Source organism: Lontra canadensis, unplaced genomic scaffold (assembly GCF_010015895.1).
Source record: "Lontra canadensis isolate GAN:19392208 unplaced genomic scaffold, GSC_riverotter_1.0 scaffold35, whole genome shotgun sequence".
Classification (NCBI taxonomy): domain Eukaryota; kingdom Metazoa; phylum Chordata; class Mammalia; order Carnivora; family Mustelidae; genus Lontra; species Lontra canadensis.
Window position 1 is genome coordinate 2,735,304 of NW_022631029.1, and position 18,000 is coordinate 2,753,303.

The 18,000-nt window shown below is 54.6% G+C and overlaps 1 protein-coding gene across 1 annotated transcript; it reads left to right on the top strand.

Moving 5' to 3' along the window:
* The first annotated feature begins 2,052 nt into the window (after positions 1-2,052).
* MAP1S (microtubule associated protein 1S) lies at positions 2,053-18,000 on the top strand. Its single transcript, XM_032867625.1, has 7 exons — positions 2,053-2,192; positions 3,556-3,657; positions 5,142-5,224; positions 6,013-6,153; positions 6,724-9,085; positions 16,778-17,013; positions 17,760-18,000. Exons 1-7 carry the CDS (start codon positions 2,072-2,074, stop codon positions 17,913-17,915), a joined length of 3,201 nt encoding a protein of 1,066 aa, XP_032723516.1. The 5' UTR covers positions 2,053-2,071; the 3' UTR covers positions 17,916-18,000.

Sequence of the window (18,000 nt, forward strand, 5' to 3'; positions counted from 1 at the left end):
AAACAAGGGTGTCCAGCAGTCTTGAGGGCTAAGGTTTCCATTTCCCCCCACAAATGCTGTCATCTGATCCCTCTAGGGATGGATGAACTTGAAAGAGGCATGGAGCTGGGTGTAGACAAAGGCAGAAGGACAGTGACCTAAGTCTGGTGCCTGGGATCTCAGAAATGATGCCCCAGATGCTTCATAGCTGGGGAGACACTCCTCACATTTCCCATTTGGGGGTCATCCACCTGGGTGACACTCTGGGACAGAAAAACCTCAGGACTCCAGAACGCTGAGAACATCAGCCCCCAGAGTCCTTGGGGATGACCTTTCCTCCCAAATCAGACAGCCTGGTGGAGAACATGCTCACACTTCAGGGCCCTTTAAGACAAACTAGAATTAATAGCCACAATCATAACTCACACCCTTGGGCAGGAAGGAAGAGCACAGATTTTGGTCAGAAGGTCCTGGATTCAAGTCCTAACTCAACCAATAAATACACATGAAAGAATCAATGAATAAATGAATGGTGGACAAACGGGCTTTTCACCCTCATTTCACAAGCCTTTATCATGCATTTCCAGGATACTCAGCCATGTGTTACAAAAGGTCAGGGCTCCAGAGAAGCCTCTGCCTGGCCCTGCCTCCAACTGAGCTCCCAGCCTGATAGGTGAGATAGAGCCTGACACTGACACTCCCATTCCTATTATTGCTCATAGCAATAATGCAAGAAATCACATGCAGCCAGGACACAGGGGAGAGAGCTAAAAAGGAGGCACCGGGATAGAGGAAGAATGCCAGGGCTAAAAAGGGAGAGAGGAAGTGAAGTACTAGGACGTTAGCACATGGCCAGCAACTGACCAGGGAGGAAGTTGGGCTGAACAACCCTAGATAATGAAGGATAGCAGGAGGCCAATCCTGTTTCCCAGGCCTTTTCATTTCTGTCTTGTATGCCTCCAGAGATAGAGACCTCACCCCCAAGAGAGACAACCCAGCCCTTCCTGGGCACAGGCAACTGTCAAAAAGTTTGATGCAATGTAATTTTTAAAGTAGCGGCCACCATAGTTTAAAGGGTTGAATGAGGGATGATGCCTGGGTGGCTCAGTCAGTTAAGCATGTGCCTTCGGCTCAGGTCATGATCCCAGGTTCTGGGATCAAGCCCTGCTTGGGGGAGGGGGGGGTCCCTGCTCAGTGGTGAGTCTGCTTCTCCCTCTCCCTCTGCCCCTCCCCCTGCCTGTGCACACACTCTTTCTCTTTCTCAAATAAATAAATAAAATCGTTTAAAAAAGAAAAGGGTTGAATGAGATTGTTTGGGGAAGGAGGGGTACCCATGTGAGACTGGCAGTCAGTGCCTGCCACAGGCTGGACCTAGAATCAGACTCACTTGGGTTCAGTTCTGTTCTATCACTTAAGGGGCTGATAACCTCATTTCTCCAAGCCTCAGTTTTCTCTCTGAAGTGACCATGATAACATTACCTACCTCATAGATTTATTCGATGAGCTAATGGAGTAAAATGTCTGGCACATAGGTGCAAGCATGTCACCCTGCTTCAGGACCCAGTGGGCTTCGGAATGTGTTGCAAACACAAACGTACTTTCCTACCTCTAAAATTCTACACATGCTCTAATTTCTGCTTCATATGCTCTTGCCCCACCACTCATACCTGGCAAACTCCTACACATCCCTTAAAGCCCTAGCTATAAAATCACTTTCTTTTCTCTGTTCAAGCCCTGACCCAGGGACCTATAAGCATGTATGGGACCTGGTTCTGACTGGGCCCACTGTGATGTGGTAAGTTCTCATAGAGCACGTGGTAGGCATGCAGTCAAAGCTTGTTGAATGAATGGATGGATGGATGGACAGATGGACGTAGGAATGATCACTTGGGAAGGGGTGGCCATGGTGGCGATCCAAGAGTCAGCCAACCACTTCAGGGCTCGGTCCCCAGCTCCGGAAACCTGAAGGGGTCGACCGTAGCAGATGAGGGGCGAGGAGCCTTCCGGGCGGGGTCTTCAGTTCTTCCGGTTTGGCCCCTTTAAGGGGCGGGGCCAGCGGGGTGGGCGCTCGGAGCGTCAGTGCGGCGCGAAGATGGCGGCGGCGGTGGTGGGTCCCGGGGCGGCTCAAGCGCCGAGCTCGCTGCTGCTCGTGGTGGGCGGCGAGTGCGGGTGCTCGGGGCTGCTTGCCTATGTGCTGGAGGAGCTCGAACGAGGTCGGGCCGGCCTGGGGGCGCGGGGTGCGGGAGGCGGGCGCGGTCGCTCGTCTCGGCCCGAGGGCCGGGGGGTGGGGCGGCCGGGGGGTGGGGCGGCCGGGTTGGGGGCGGGGAGGGGATAGGATTGGGGGGCGGCGGGATCCTGGGGCCGGGAGGCTCGGTCCTCCTCACCGTTAGGCGCATGGCGCGGGTTAAGGCCTTCGGTGCCCACGTAGAAGGCGGTGCCCGGGCCTGGGTTGGGCTGGGCTGCCCCGCCCTGACCGGGGTGCAGCCCAGGGACTGGACGCGGGGCCGGGGCTTTGGGACTTGCGTGATTGGGCAACAACGGACGACGGCTCTGCTTCCCGCCAGACTGGCAGGCCGAAGGGAGGGTGGGGTCACCTCGAAGTCCCCGTTCTTAGTATCCTGGACGTTCTGGAAGGAGGAACAGGGGTGCGGAGGCTGGGCCAGGAGCCCCGGGGCCCACTTTCCGTTGCTCCACAAGGAGCTTGCTAATTGGGGTGTGGGCGGGCGCGGCCTGCCCAGGGGATTTGGCATCTGGGGAGGTGAGTCATAGGTGCACCTGCAAAGTTCACCTGTAGCCACTTGGCACGGTGGAACCGGCGGGCGTGGTGCACCCCACACCGTGTTTGGAGGGCATTCATTCCCCCCCACCCAATCAGATGGACAGGGCTTGCGGTCTGGCTCCTGTAAAATGGGAGGGCAGCACACACTTCGGTTCTCATGCTTGGGAATGTCGTCGTCTATGCCTGGGTCCTCCTGCCCCCTCTCCCCCCGACCCATGTGCTGGGATAGTGTGGGGACCACAGGCAGGTTCAGCTCTGCTCTCACAGGGCCAACAGTCTGGTAGCGGGATGGACCCAATGTGGGCGAGGAGATGGAACAAGTTTTAAGCTCACCTGCTGTCAGGAGTGTTCAGAACGGTGCAAACGGCTGAGGACCTGAAGGGTAGAAGCAGAGGGAAAGGCCTCCTGAGAGTGGGAGCAACTGGTGCAAAGGCCAAGCAGTGGGAGTGTGTCTGGGGAGTGTGTCTGGACGGTTGTAGAAGCTGTGAGACCAGTGGTGGGGGTGAGGGCGATGATGGAGGGGACCCGTGACTGTTTAGGAGGTGGGAGCATTCTTGTTGATGTTGATTCTTCTCTTTGAAATGCTGAGTTATGTTTTGGGTTCCTTGAAACGATGCAGAAAATCCAAGGGCACTTTGAGTGGTTCTGAGTCTCCAGGCTCTTGCATTGGGGGGCAAGTGGAGGGGGGTGCTGGGATTGCTCCCACTTCCCAGATACTGGTTATTAAACTGTTCTCAGAGCCTGGGAGCCCAGCTGAGTCCTACCTCACTTCTCCTACCCGCCCTCCTCCGCAACAGGCATCCGGTCCTGGGACATTGACCCTGGCATTTGCAGCCTTGATGAGCAGCTCAAGGTTTTTGTGTCCCGGCACTCCGCCACCTTCTCCAGCATTGTGAAAGGTGAGACTGGAGACCCTGCATGCCTGAGTTGCTCCCCTTCCACGCATGAGCTAGTCACGTGTTCTCTGAGTGCCAGCTATGTGCCAGGCAGGGGGGTGGTCAGGTACGGCTATAAACAGCAGTAATAATACAGCTGCGATCCATAGCATGCAGAGCGGGGCAGGCCCTGACCCAGCTCCAGCCAGCTTATTCCAGCTGTACACCAGGCAGGAGCTTGTATTTTTGTTCCCATTTTGCAGATGAGGCAGTTGAGGGGTGGGGGACAGGGCAACCTCCAAGGGTGGGTTCTTTGGATCAGAGGCATCTGGGACTGATGTGTCAAGGGGAGGGAAGGGCCCAGGCAAAGTGAGAAGATACTTGGGAAGCGAGGGCCTGCAAAATGGGCTTGGAAGGTGGAGTGTGGGCCCCGCTGTGGCAGGGACTGTGCCTGGCTCACGGCCGTGTCCCCCATACAGGGCTGAGTGCACAGTAGGTGCGCAATAGATGGGAAGCTGTGAAAGGAGCAAGATCAAGGAAAGGGTCAGATGCCCGGGCTAGCCCCACAGAGCCCGGGTGACCCATCGCACGGAGCAGCTGATGGCCGGGTTCCAGGTGTCACCCGCGGCCCCTCTTGCCTCAGCCAACCCATTGAGTCAGCCCCAGGCTGCTGCAGGAGGGGAAGGAAGTGTCCTTCGCCTCATTGTCCTGGCCGTTCCTGGTGGCTTCCTGACCCCTTGCAGGACTGAGGGGGGCGGGGGCTGGAAATCCCATCTGTTCTGTGTGACTGCGGCAGCTACTTCCTCTCTCTATGCCTTGGTTTCCCCACTGGAATGGAGCAATATCCGTACATGACGATAAGCCTGTGATAAACTGATAAAGGTTGACCAGTGCCACAAGGTCCCCAGCCTCAGGCCTGGTGCTCCATTTTTGAAACGTCTGGGATCTGGGGGGCAGACCAGGGTTCAGATTCCAGAATCACCTCCACTCCCCTCTTCATGGCCCAGGAGGCCTCCCTGCCCCCATGCTCCCCCACAGTCCTCTATGCTCCCCTATGCTCCCCTCACTCTGGCCTCACCTGCCACTTCCTGATCTTCAGACAGTCCTGCCTCAGAGCCCTTGCCCATGTCTGCCCTCTTCCTGGTGTACCTCCTTGGCCCTCGCTGGCTCAGGCTTCTTGCCTATAAAATGGGGGTGACAGCCCTATCCCCCATAGGGCTGACTGCTGTGATTGGGGCCGGCGAGCAGTGGAGGCCTGTTGTCACTGTTGTTTCCAGTGTGAGGCCTGCCAAGGCAGGTTTCCTGTTCTTACCTCATCCTTACCTTCAGCTCGACCATGTGCCTGTTGATCCTCAGATGACCCGCTGGCTAGGGTTCCTGGGAAGCAGAGTCCTGGAGGGGCTTGTGGCTGCCTGGAGTCACACAGGGAGGCAGGGTTCGACCCCAGGACAGCCTGGCCCCGCACACACTGCCCAGCCCCAAACTCATTGCGCCCAATTCTCCCACAGGCCAGCGGAGCCTGCACCACCGGGGAGACACCCTGGAGACGCTGGTCCTCCTGAACCCATCAGACAAGTCTCTGTGTGACGAGGTAGGGAACAGTCTGGGAATCTGCTGGGACTGGCGCCCTGCCTTCCTGCGGCCCTGGCTTTGTGCTGTTTGAAATCCTCTTGACACCCACTAGCATAGCCCCCTCCTCTAGGAAGCCTCCCTGGAAGGCTTCGGCTGTGGCTTATTCCTTCCTCAGGGGTGTTGGTGGGAGTGGGTGAAGTCAGGAAGGACTGGAGTTTGGGAGGAAGGAATGAGCAGGGAACGTCTGGGGGCAGGAAGGTAGGACTTGACTGGTGCTTGCGTCTCGTGTCTCCCTCCTGGCTAGGCCCCCAGAGTTGTCTGAATTCACTTCTCAATACCTCCAGCTTATGGACGTCTGTGTCTTTCTCCCCGTTATCCATGGGAAAGATGAACAAGATAGAGCCCCAGGACACTCCTCTAGAGATCTTGTACAGGTTCATTCTTCTGATCAAAAACGCTCCATTTTGTTCCCTCGAGGAGTTCTGAAGGACATAGAGTCAGACACAGAAATCCTCCTTCCCTTGGCACTGGGGCTGGGCCAGAGAGAGAAGTGGGCTGGAGGGAGTCCAGAAAGGTGGGCTTCTTGGAAGAGGAGGCACTGGAGCCTGGCTTTAGGGTGAGCGACAGGAGTTTGGGGTAGGGTGCAGGGCTCCAGCTTCCCGTTGAGTACCAGGGCAGGGACGGGGTGGGGTGGTTAGATGCAGATTTGGGGTTGGAGGCCATTCGGTTGCCGGGGGGGGGGGGGAGGGGGTGTGCAGGCTTTGTCACTGCACAGAGTAGGGGCTTTAACCGTCTCCCCTTCCTCAGCTCCGGAATCTTCTGCTTGACCCTGCCCCGCACAAACTGCTGGTGCTGGCTGGGCCCTGCTTGGAAGAGACAGGGGAACTGCTGCTCCAAACGGGGGGATTTTCACTCCGCCACTTCCTCCAGGTCCTAGGGGACAAAGAGGTAAGCCACCTCCTCCTCATCCTGCTTCCCCTGCCTCGTCCCCATTGGGCTCTGTGGCTCTAGTGATCTGTTCCCACCACCCACTACTGTGAGTGATTTGAGGCTAGGCCTGTAGATCAGCAGACCTCCCAGAGACTTCAAGTGGCACCGGAGGTGCTAGGTCCCAGGAGGGTAGGGTCCTTTCTAGAGTCCTTAAGTCTGGATGGGACAAATGAGCAAAACTATCTGGTAAACCACCTTTTCACATTATGAGAGTGATGTAACAATGGTTGAGATAAGAAGCAGATATGGAGGTAGAGGGCACAGAAGGTCTTGCTGGAGGAAGCTGTGCTGTAGGAAAAGAACAACAAGTACAAAGGCCCTGGGGTAGGGAGAGTAAGAGAAAGGGTGGGAGAGGGAAGCAGGTGGTAAGGCAAGACCATACATTTCTTTCGACCATGGGAAGGGCTGGGTTTTGTCCCAAGGGTGACTGGGTTGGGCAAGGGATTCTCCCAGGCCCAGGATGCAGGATGGGAGTGTCCTGGCTTAGTTTTCCCAGGGGCTGCTTCTAACTGTTACCCGCTTTCGCAGATCCGGGATCTCCTGGCATCTACACCCCCACCTGCAGACCTGCCCAAGCTCACCATCACCTGCCCGACCTTTGGCGACTGGGCCCAGCTGGCACCTGAAGTGCTCGGCCTCCACAGCGCACTCCAGCTGCGATGGAACCCACCTGTGCAGCTGCCGGCATCTGAGGGCCTGCGCGAGTTCCTGGAGTATGTGGCTGAGTCCCTGGAGCCGCCGTCTCCCTTTGACCTACTCGAGCCGCCCGCGTCCGTGGGCTTCCTCAGGCTCGCCCGGCCCTGCTGCTATATCTTCCCCGGCGGCCTCGGTGACGCCGCCTTCTTCGCCGTCAACGGCTTCACCGTGCTGGTCAATGGGGGCTCCAACCCCAAGTCAAGTTTTTGGAAGCTGGTGAGGCACCTGGACCGGGTGGACGCGGTGCTGGTGACCCACGCGGGCGCTGACAGCCTCCCAGGCCTCAACAGTCTGCTGCGGCGCAAGCTGGCGGAGCGCGAGGAGGCGGCGGCCGATGGGGGCTCGGGGGACGACCGGCTTCGCAGGCTCATCTCCCCCAACCTAGGGGTCGTGTTCCTCAATGCCCGTGTTGCCGCCTCGCGGCTGGTGAGTGGCGAGGACGAGGCGGAGCTGGCCCTCAGCCTCTTGGCCCGGCTGGGCATCACACCCCTGACTCTGAACCGCGGTCCGCTCCCGGCCGAGCCCACTGTGCTCTTTCAGAAGATGGGCGTGGGACGGCTGGACATGTATGTGCTGCACCCGCCCGCGGCTGGTGCCGAGCGCACGCTGGCCTCCGTGTGCGCCCTGCTAGTGTGGCACCCTGCCGGCCCCACGGAGAAGGTGGTGCGTGTGCTCTTCCCTGGCTGCACCCCGCCCACCCGCCTTCTGGACGGCCTGGTCCGCCTGCAGCACTTGGGGTTCCTGCGGGAACCTGTGGTGACCCCCCAGGACTTGCTGGGACCTCGACGAGCCGAGAGCAAGGAAAGCGTGGGCTCCCGGGACAGCTCGAGAAGAGAAGGCCGGACAACAGCACCCAGCAGGCCAGCCCAGGAGCGCCCTGGGGTGGCCCGGAAGGACCCGCCTCGGGTTGAGGCCCCCCGCAGGGCAGAGAAAGAAGCCAGGGTCCCCCGAGAGGTGAAGAAGGACCCCAAGCCAAGTGCCCCTCGGACCCAGCCCCGGGAGGTCCGCCGGGTGGCCTCTGCTTCAGTCAGCGTGAAGAAGGCAGGGGCCCCAGCAGCTCCCCGACCCCGCCGAGCACCCAATGTCCCTCGCCCAGGTGTCCCACCGGCGGTGAATGGGCCCCGCAGCCCCCCCAGCTTCCGGTGTGGAGAGGCCAGCCCCCCAACAGAGCCCTGCAGTTCCCCAGGGCCCCAGCTGGTGGCTACACCCAGCCAGGAGAGCAGCCTGGAGCTGGAGCTGGGGTTGAGCCCGGCTGGGGAGGACGGCAGCGCCTTGGAGGAGAAGACGCTGGAGCTTCTGCTGGATGCCAGCACCCCCCGGCCACGTACACCCTCACCTACTGCAGCGCAGCAGGGCCCAGCTGAGAGCAGCGGGCGGCTGTCGCTGAGCCCGCTGCGTGGTGGGGAGGCGGGGCCGGACGCCTCACCCACCGTGACCACGCCCTCGCTGCCCGCCGAGGTGGGCTCTCCACACTCCACGGAGGTAGACGAGTCCCTGTCCGTGTCCTTCGAGCAGGTGCTGCCTCCGCCGCCGCCTGCCAGTGCAGGCGAGGCTGGGCTGAGCCTCCCACTCCGAGGCCCCCGGGTCCGGCGATCAGCCTCCCCGCACGACGTGGACCTGTGCCTGGTGTCACCCTGCGAGTTTGAGCACCGGAAGGCTGTGCCCGTGGCGCCGGCACCTGCCTCCCCCGGCAGCTCTGATAGCAGTGCTCGGTCCCAGGAGCGGGCTGGAGCACCAGGGGCAGAGGAGACGCCCCCCACATCCGTCAGCGAGTCCCTGCCCACCCTGTCCGACTCGGACCCCCTGCCTGCCGCCCCTGGGACCGCAGACTCAGACGAGGACATGGAAGGCTTTGGGGTCCCTCGCCGTGACCCGCTGCCCGAGCCCCTCAAGTTTCCCCCGCCACTGCCCACCCCACCCAGCATCTGCATGGTGGACCCCGAGATGCTTCCCCCCGAACAGGCCCGGCCGGCAGAGGGCCTCAGCCGTACCCGGAAGTCCCTGGCTCGCACTAACCCCAGCACGGCCGCCTCCAAAGCCACTCCAGCTGCCACTGCCAAGACCAAGGGACCGGCTGGTGGAGACCGAGCCAGTCGGCCGCTCAGCGCCCGGAGCGAGCCCAGTGACAAGGGAGGTCGGGCACCCCTGTCCAGAAAGTCCTCAGTCCCCAAGGCGGCCACTCGGGGCCCATCTGGTAAGTACCCAAGACCCAGGGTCCTACAGCGGGTTAGTAGCCCAAGTCTTTGTTCCCTCCCTGCTGTGTGGCCTTAGCCACACCTACCCCCTCTCTGGGCCTCTGATTCTCATATAACACGGAAGTTCTGGCTCGCTGTTGAGGCATGTCTACTTCCGAGGCATTTAAGCAGTGCCGTTGGTGCAAACAGAAGTGAGCGGATCTGTCCTCATGAACTTGCTGGGGCGACGGTGAGTAAGAAGAAACAGCTGAAATTAATTTTAAGAGCACATTTAACCCCTTTGTACGGAGATTTCCAAATCCGTCGAACCACCAGATTGAATGCTGGGCTGGGAGGACTCAATATACAGACTTCCTTGTGGCCGAACTGTATTAATGCAAAAGCGTATGGAACAGAATCAGCGAGGGTAAGGGCGTGGGGTTCCCTGGGGCGAAACCAGGCATAGGCTTCTAGAGCTGCCTCCTGGCATAGTAGTCACAGCAGGTACCTTAATGCCAGAGCATCGAGCCTCGGTGATCCTCGGGAGTTGGCGTCTCCCCGGGAGGCTCATTAGAGACGGAGTGCCCAGGGTGTCTGACGGGGGCTGGTCACGTTGGCCCCCTCTGCCTGACACACACCCAAATTCCGGGCTCCTCAGGGAGGGGGAAGCAGGGGTTCAGGAGCTGCAGTGCTGCAAGACCCGTGGGCTCAGCGGGCCACTCTTGTCGCACAGGCAGTGGGGACCTTTCTGAGATCTATTTTCCCCAGACTCCAGCCAGGGGCCACCCTGTAAGTCACCTCTGAGGCCGGCAGTCTTGTGTACGCCATGGTAACTTTTCTCCCAGTTTTCCTTAGTTGTGAAATGCACGCGACGTGACCTCACCTTAGCCGTGCCAAAGTGCACAGTTCAGGGTCAAGCACATTCACGTTGTTGTGCAACCATCACCAGGGTCCCTGTCCAGGCCTCCTTTTATCTTGCAAAACTGAAACTTTGTCCCTATTAAATACTAACTCCCGTTCCTCCTCTCCCAGTCCCCGGCACCCACCACTCATTCGTTCTACTTTCTGTTTCTATGGCTCCAACGACACTAGGGATCTCGCGTAAGGAAAATCATACAGTATTTATCTTGCTTCACTTAGTAGAGTGTCTCCGTGGTTCATCTGTGCTGTAGCCTGGGTTATAACTTTCTTCCCTCTTTTTTTTTTTTTTTTGGTTAAGAATTTCCTTTCTTTTTAAGGTTGAATATTATTCTGCTACGTGGATGTACCATATTTTGTTTATTCATTTACCTGCTGATGGATACCTGAGTTGTTTCCGCTTTTTGGCTACTGTGGAATCACGTTGCTGTGAACACGGTTGGACGGATATCTTTTGGAGATCTTGCTTGCAACTCTTTTGGGTATATTCCCAGAAGAAGGATTGCTGGATCATACGGCAGTTTTATTTTTGATTTATTTATTTTATTTTTTTTTTTTTCCGAGGAACTGCCATACTGTTTTCCACAGCAGCTGCACCATGTTAGACTCCCACCAACGGTGCAGAAAAGTTCCAGTTTCTCCACATCCTTGCCAACACTGCTTTCTGTATTTTTCTGATCGTGGCGGCGTGATGGGTATGAGGTGGTATCTCACGGTGGTTTTGATTTGCATTTCCCTAATTAGTGAGCACTTTTTTCCTGTACTGTCAGCTATGCCACTTATATATCTTTTTTGGAGAAATGTCTGTTCTGTTCAGGTCTTTTTTTTTTTTTTTTAAGATTTTATTTATTTATTTGACAGACAGAGATCACAAGTAGGCAGAGACACAGGCAGAGAGAGAGAGGAAGCAGGCTCCCTGCCGAGCAGAGCCCGATGTGGGGCTCAATCCCAGGACCCTGAGACCATGACCCGAGCCGGAGGCATAGGCTTTAACACACTGAGCCACCCAGGCACCCCTGTTCAGGTCTTTTGCCCCTTTTTGAATCTGGTTGTCTTGTTGTTGTTGGGTTATGGGAGTTGTGCATATGTTCTGTTCGGTAATCCTTTATCAGATATATGATTTGCAGATATTTTCTTCCATTCTGTGTGTTGCTTTTTTATTTTGTTGACAGTGCTCTTTGCACGGAAGTTTATAATTTTCATGAAGTCTGGTTTGCCTTTTCTTTTTTCCCCTCTGTGCTTTTGGTGTCCTATCCAAAAAAATCATTGCCACATTCAGTCTCGTGAAGCTTTTGCTTTGTTCTAAGAGTTCTATGCTTTTCGTTCTTATATTTTGCTCCTTGATAATTTGAGTTAATTTTTTGCCTGTAGTGCTAAATAAGGGTTCAACTTCATTCTCTTCCATCTGGACATCCAGTTTTGCTAGCACCAGTCTTGGCATTCTCGTCAAACATCATTTCAGCATATATATGAGGCTCTATTTCTGGGCTCTCCGATCCCTTGGCCTGTTACTTACCTGTCTTTCGTCAGTACCACACTGTCTTGATTGGTATCCCTTTTCCGTGAATTTACAAATCAGGAAGTGTGAGTCCTCCAAACTTCATTCTTCAGTATTGTCTTGCCTTCTGGAATCCCTTAAGATTCCATAGGAGTTTTAGGCTAAATTTTTCTGTTTCTCTAAAAGGCCATCACTGGCACTTGGCCTGTGACAGCATTGAATCCATAGGTCATTTTAGGTAGTGCCAGCAGCTCAGTGGATAGTAAGTCTCCCAGTCTACAAATACAGTATGTCTTTCTGTGAATTTCTATGACTTTTTTCATTTCTTTCGGAAGTGTTTTGTAGTTTTCGTATATTTTATTTTCTTGGTTAAGTTAATTTCTAAGTATTTTATTCTTTCTTGATACTATTATAAATGGAATTGTTAATTTCCTTTTTAGGTTGTTCACTATTAGCATATAGGAGCATAACTGATTTGTGTGTTGATTTTGTTATCCAGCTACTTTGCTGGATTTGTTTATTCTAGTAGAGGGTGTGTGTGTGTGTGTGTGTGTGCGTGCGCATGCGTGCGCTCACGCATCAGTTGAGTTTTCTACACATAAGAGCATATCCTCTGTGAACAGAGATAACTTTAAGGTATCCAGCACTGTGTTGACTAGAAGTGGCAAAAGCCAACATTTCTTGCCATGTCGTTGCTCTTAGGAAAAAAGCTTATAGTCTTTCACCAAGTGTGACATGAGCTGTGGGTTTCTCATGTATAGCTTGTATTACGTTGAGACAGTTTCTTGCTACTCCTAATTTGCTGAGGGTTTTTATCATGAAAGGGTGTTGAGTTTTGTCTAATGCCTTTTCTGTAACAATTGAAATTATTGTGTATTTTTTTTTTATGGTTCATTCTGTTAATCTGATGTACTGTGTTGATTTTTTTCTTATTTTAAGATTTTGTTTTTAAGGGGCACCTGGGTGGCTCAGTCAGTTAAGCACCTGTCTTTGACTCAGGTCATCATCCCAGGGTCCTGGGATTGAGCCCTGCATCAGGCTCCGTCCTCAGCAGGAGCCTGCTTCCCACTTCCTCTGCTGCTCCCCCACCCCTGCTGTGCTTTTTCACTCTCCCTCTCTCAAAAAAATAAATAAATTCTTAAAAACAAACAAAAAAGGATTTTATTTTCATGGGCCTGCATTGATTTTTCTTTTTCTTTTCTTTTCTTTCTTCTTCTTCTTTTTTTTTTTTTCCTTTTTGATGTGTTGAACCATGCATCCCAGGGATAAATCCTGCGTGATCACAGTGTCTGATCCTTTTAATATGCTGCTGAATTTGGCTTGCTAATATTTGTCGAAGATTTTTGCATCAAGATTAATAAGAGATATTGGTCTGTAGTTTTCTTCCTAATGTCTTTGACCTTGGTATCACTGGCCTCGTGGATGAATTAGACGTGTTCCCTGTTCTTTAGTGGTTTTGGTAAAGTTTGAGAAGGATCGATGTTAGTTCTCCTTTAAATGTTTGGTGGAAACTTAGTGAAGCCAAGAAGGGTTTTAATTACTGATTCGGTCTCCTTACTAACAATGAATCTGTTCAGCTTTTCTGTTTCTTTGTGATTTGGTCTTGGTAGGTTTCTTGTTTCTAGGAATCTGTATAATTTTCTCTAGGTCATCCAGTTTGTTGGTTGTACAGCTGTTCACAATACTCTCATAATGCTTTTTATGTCTGTAGAGTCGGTAGTAGTGTGCCCATTTTTACTTCTGAGTCTTTGCTCTTTTTTCTTAGTCTAGCTAAAGGGCTGTCAAGAACCAACTTTTGCTTTTGTTGATTATCTTTTGTGTTTTTCTAGTCTCAATTTTTAAAATCTCTGCTCTTCTCTTTATCATTTTGTTTTTTTTGGCTAGCTTTCCTTTTGTTCTTTTTCTAGTTCCTTGGGGTGAAAGGTTGTCACGTTGAGATCTTTTTTTTTTTTTAAAGATTTTATTTATTTGACAGAGAGAGATCACAAGTGGGCAGAGAGGCAGGCAGAGAGTAGGGGAAGCAGGCTCCCCGCCGAGCGGAGAGCTCGGTGCGGGGATTGATCCCAGGACCCTGAGAGTCATGACCTGAGCTAAAGACAGAGGCTCAACCCACTGAGCCACCCAGGCGCCCCAAAAGATCTTCTTTTTTAATATAAACATTTTTAGGTATAAACTTTTCGTTTATCTCTGCTTTCTCTCAAAGGGATTCCCTCTTTGTCTTTCAGCAGTCAGATTATAGTGGGTCTCACTGCGGATCTCTTTGAGGTCATCCCACTTGGAATTTGTTGAGCTTTTTGGACATTCATATTAACACCTTTGATCAACTGTGGAAAGTTTGGGGCCATTATTTCTTCAAATAGTCATTCTTCCCTTTTCTGTCCTGGGACTCCATGTGCGTGTTGGCCCTTTTAATGGCGTCCTGCAAGTCCCTGAAGCTGCTGCTCACTTTCTTCCGTCATCTCTCTGCGTTCCTCGGACCTGATAATTGCTCTCATCCTATCATCAAAAATCACTGTTGGAATTATGAATTAAATTCCTCTGGTGAATTTTCATTTCAGTTATTGTACTTTTCAGCGACAGAATTTCTTTTGGGTTTATTTCTGTGTTTTCTGTGTCCTCGGTGACATTTGTTTTGTTTGTGCAATGTTGTCTTGCATGTCTTCCTTTCTTTCTGAGAGCATCTTTAAGACCGTTGCTTTCAAGTTCTTGTCCAGTAAGCCCGCCATCGGGCCTTTCTGGTTTCCGTTGATTTTTTTTTCCTTTTTTTTCCCTTTGAATAGGCTGTACTTCTCCTAGAAGTTTCTTTTTATGCCTTGTGGTTGTTGCTGTTGCTGGAAACTGGACATTCAGATTTAATAGTGCGTTAACTCCAGAGATCCAGATCTCCCCCTTCCCCAGGGGGAGGTTTATGTGGCTTCTCTGGTTAATGCTGGGTGCTGCTTCCGTGCTGGAGGTCAGTCTGCAGGGGAGTGGAGAGTCTTCTCAAGTCCTCTCTGAGCCAGTACCTTTCTCCTGTGTGTGTGAGGACTACACTAAATCCCCTGTATACAAAGTGGCTTTTTTTTTTTATTAAGTTTTTTATTTTAATGCCAACCTAGTTAACATTCGGTGTTACATCAGTTTCAGGTGTATGATAACAGTGATTCAGTGCAGTGGCTTTTGAATGACTTAGTCCTTGCATGTCTGGCTCCCAAAAGGGGGAAAGAAAAAAGTGAAAAAGGAAGGGAGGTGGGAGGGAGAAAAGGAGAGAAAATGTTCCCAGTCTCTCAGTCTCATGTAAGTCGGGCAACGTAAGTTGGGGAGGGGCTGCCGGCGCGACTGTCCTGTCCTCTGGGTCAAAAGGCAGATTCCCGCCGTTTCCTGCTGCACCGTCATCCCCGAATCCTGCTGAGTTCACTCCGTCCTACCTACCGCTCTATCAGAATATTCCAGCGTGTCATTGATATGAAAAATTACTAGCTAGTTCTGCTTCCCGTTGCCACACCAGGTCCTGGATGCCTGGGGGCACCTGGGTGGCTCAGTTAAGTGTCTGTCTTCCGCTCAGGTCATGATCTTGGGGTCCTGGGATCGAGTCCCATATCGGGCTCCTTGCTCAGCGGGGAACCTGCTTCGCCTGCCACTCCCTCTACCTCTGCCTGCCACTCCCTCTACTCATGCTTGTGCTCTCTCTCTTTCTCTCTCCAAAATAAATAAGTCTTTAAAAAAAAAAAGCCCTGGGTGCTCACATGTGTTTTGCAGCTCCTGCTCGTCTCAGCGCATACCTGCCACGTTGCAGTGGTTGGTGACATTGCAGAGGGCGGTGGAGGCCTAGAAGGACCCAGGGGCTCATGGGAGAGCAGTGATGATGGTTGGCAGTGATGATAGCTCAAGCTCATGTCCCTGAGTGCTTGCTCACCTATTCCAGGTGCCTGGGTGTCCCTGACCATGGCTCTGGCTTCTCTCGACCCGTGGCCTTTCGTTGGCTCCTAGCCTCAGTGCCCACCTGAGCTGCCACTTCTTACCCTTGTTGGGCACGTTCCAAGGGAGGTACCTGAGGAGCCCTTGTGAGATTTGGAAGGTCAAGGGTCCCCAGCACGGTGGCAGGTGGCTCCCTGGGCCTGTGGGGCTGGGCTAGCACCTGGAGGCTGGAAGTCCTCCAGGGCCCGGTCGGCCGGGCCATTTGGCCACCTGGGGTCTCCTTCTCCTACCACCTTGGACAGACGGACCCTCTGTGCTAGTGTCCGTGAACTGCGCCTCAAAGGAGCCAGAATATGAACGTTTTCAGCTCTGCAGGCCAGATGGCCTCTGTCCCAACAACTGAACTCTGTGCCGTGGCAGAAGAACAGCCGAGGACGTAACCGGACGGGCGTCTGGTAGAACTGCATAGGTGACAGCAGGCGGTGCAGAGGGCCCCGCTCTGCCCCTGTCCCTCTCCCCTGCGGCTTCCTCTTCGCTCTTCTGCCTCCATGGCTCCTCTCTCCCGTGAGCCTCCCATTGCCATAGGGGCTTCTCTTCCTGAGTCTTAAGATCCTCACCACTGCTGTTCCCAGCAGTGAGTGAGGGGTGCTGCGTGCCCAGAGCTGGGGGAGTCATTCATTCTGCAAATGCCTTGGCAGCCCTCTGGACCCATACGCTGAGTTGGGCGGTGTGTGTGATCATAGGGTGCCAAGCATCTGGCCGCTTTCCTGGGCCTCACATCCAGGTGTGTCCTCAGTCAGTTGCTTATGAGACACACTGAGGACTGGGGGCCTCATCCCCCTTCACTGAGACTCTGGATTCAAGGCCATGGATGAGGCTCTGAGAGCCATGCCACGTTCTGGCTCTTTCTCTTATAGTTCTGTCCCTCCCATACCCACTCTGTCTTCCCATGCCCTTCTTGGCAGGGATTTTCGTCTCTCTTGCTTACTGCTGTGTCCCCAGTGAGTATTGGCCAGGAAGGCTCGATAAAGGCCACTTGAGTAGTTGAACAGGTGGATGCTGCAGAAGCAACACATTGTTCTAGGTACCCGTTGCTTTGGGAGCCAAAGCTCTAATACCTCCTCTTCCAGGAAGCCATCCCTGGTTGCCCCGTCCTACCCTCCTTACCTTTGGCCCTGGGTATCTGCACCCAGGGACTAGCCCCTGAGGATATGACCAGGAGTATCTGCAGAGCTCACTTAGTAACTGTCCACACCAGGGAGAGCTTATCAACTCTAAGATAGTGAGAACGGGCCTTCTTCTGAGGAGGGAACCACTTGGAGAGGTGTAGGGGGAGCTGGGGCTCGGCTCCTTCCTGGTTCCAGGAGCTCAGGACTGACGTCGTCCTTCTCACCTGCAGGGTCAGCTGGCAGCCGACCAGGTGGATCAGCAGCCCCTCCTGGCTCCCCCGTCTACCTTGACCTGGCCTACCTGCCCAGCGGGAGCAGCGCCCGGCTGCTGGATGAGGAATTCTTCCGGCGGGTGCGTGCGCTCTGCTACGTCATCAGTGGCCAGGACCAGCGTAAGGAAGAGGGCATGCGAGCTGTCCTGGACGCCCTCCTGGCCGGCAAGCAGCAGTGGGACCGTGACCTCCAGGTGCGTGACTACTCCAGGGCCTCAGGCAGTCTTGGCAGAAGGTAGGATCCACGCCTCCTTAACCTTCCCGTTGAACGTCATCTTATGAGGTCTGTGCGACCCTCAGCCATCTGCAGAGGGAGTGGGGCTCAGAGAGACTAAGCTGTGCCACCAGGGCCACGGAAGTGAAAGCAGGCGCAGAGGTCCCACTTGCTCCCAGGACTCTGTTCCTGTTGCGTCCACCTGGTCTGTCAGCAGCAGCCTGGGGGCGGGTGCTGGGTGGGGAGGAATAGGCGGGGTGTCCCTGGGGCTGACAAATTGGAATGTGGAGCCTTTGGGCTGCGGTTGTCCTCAGAGGAAGCCTTGAGGCAGAGTCTTGGAGCAGGAGACAAGTTTGGGTGGAAGCAGAAGCTTCCTGGCCCTCATGCTGCCTGTGAGCGGGCTGGCACCCAGCCTCGTGGGAGCCCCGCAGGGAGGAGGGAGCCTGGAAGGAGGGTCCCAGGCGCAGGGCAGGGCGGTGGAGCAAACCTGGCTGGTGCAGGGGAGGAGCTGGAGGGAGGCCTGGCGTCTTGTGTTGTGAGAGGCTCCCTTCCCCTGGGTGCTGCAGAGGAGGCCCCCAGCTACAGACATCTGGGTGGGGGAGAAGGGAAGCCGAGCAAACGTGCTCAGAGGAGGAGGGCCTGAAGTGCCGGGAGTGGAGCTGGGGCCCAGGCCAGGAGGGCCAAGGGTGCTTCCCCTCACCACCAGGCCGTCTGTCCCACCCGCAGGTGACCCTGATCCCCACCTTTGACTCGGTGGCGATGCACGAGTGGTACGAGGAGACGCACGCACGGCACCAGGCTCTGGGCATCACCGTGCTGGGCAGCAACAGCACCGTGTCCATGCAGGACGAGGCCTTCCCCGCCTGCAAGGTGGAGTTCTAGCCCCGTGCCCGCCACCCAGCCCCTCAGCCCGGAGTCGACCACTGCCCGAGAGTCCCCCGCATCAGAAATAAACCAGGTACCCCAC

What these genes read in the sequence shown, in the direction of transcription:
- MAP1S (XM_032867625.1), top strand. Translation starts at nt 2,072, where the DNA reads ATGGCGGCGGCGGTGGTGGGTCCCGGGGCGGCTCAAGCGCCGAGCTCG. An exon ending in GCTGGAGGAGCTCGAACGAG is followed by an intron (nt 2,193 to 3,555) that starts GTCGGGCCGGCC and finishes CCTCCGCAACAG; the next exon opens with GCATCCGGTCCTGGGACATT. An exon ending in GGCCACTCGGGGCCCATCTG is followed by an intron (nt 9,086 to 16,777) that starts GTAAGTACCCAA and finishes TCTCACCTGCAG; the next exon opens with GGTCAGCTGGCAGCCGACCA.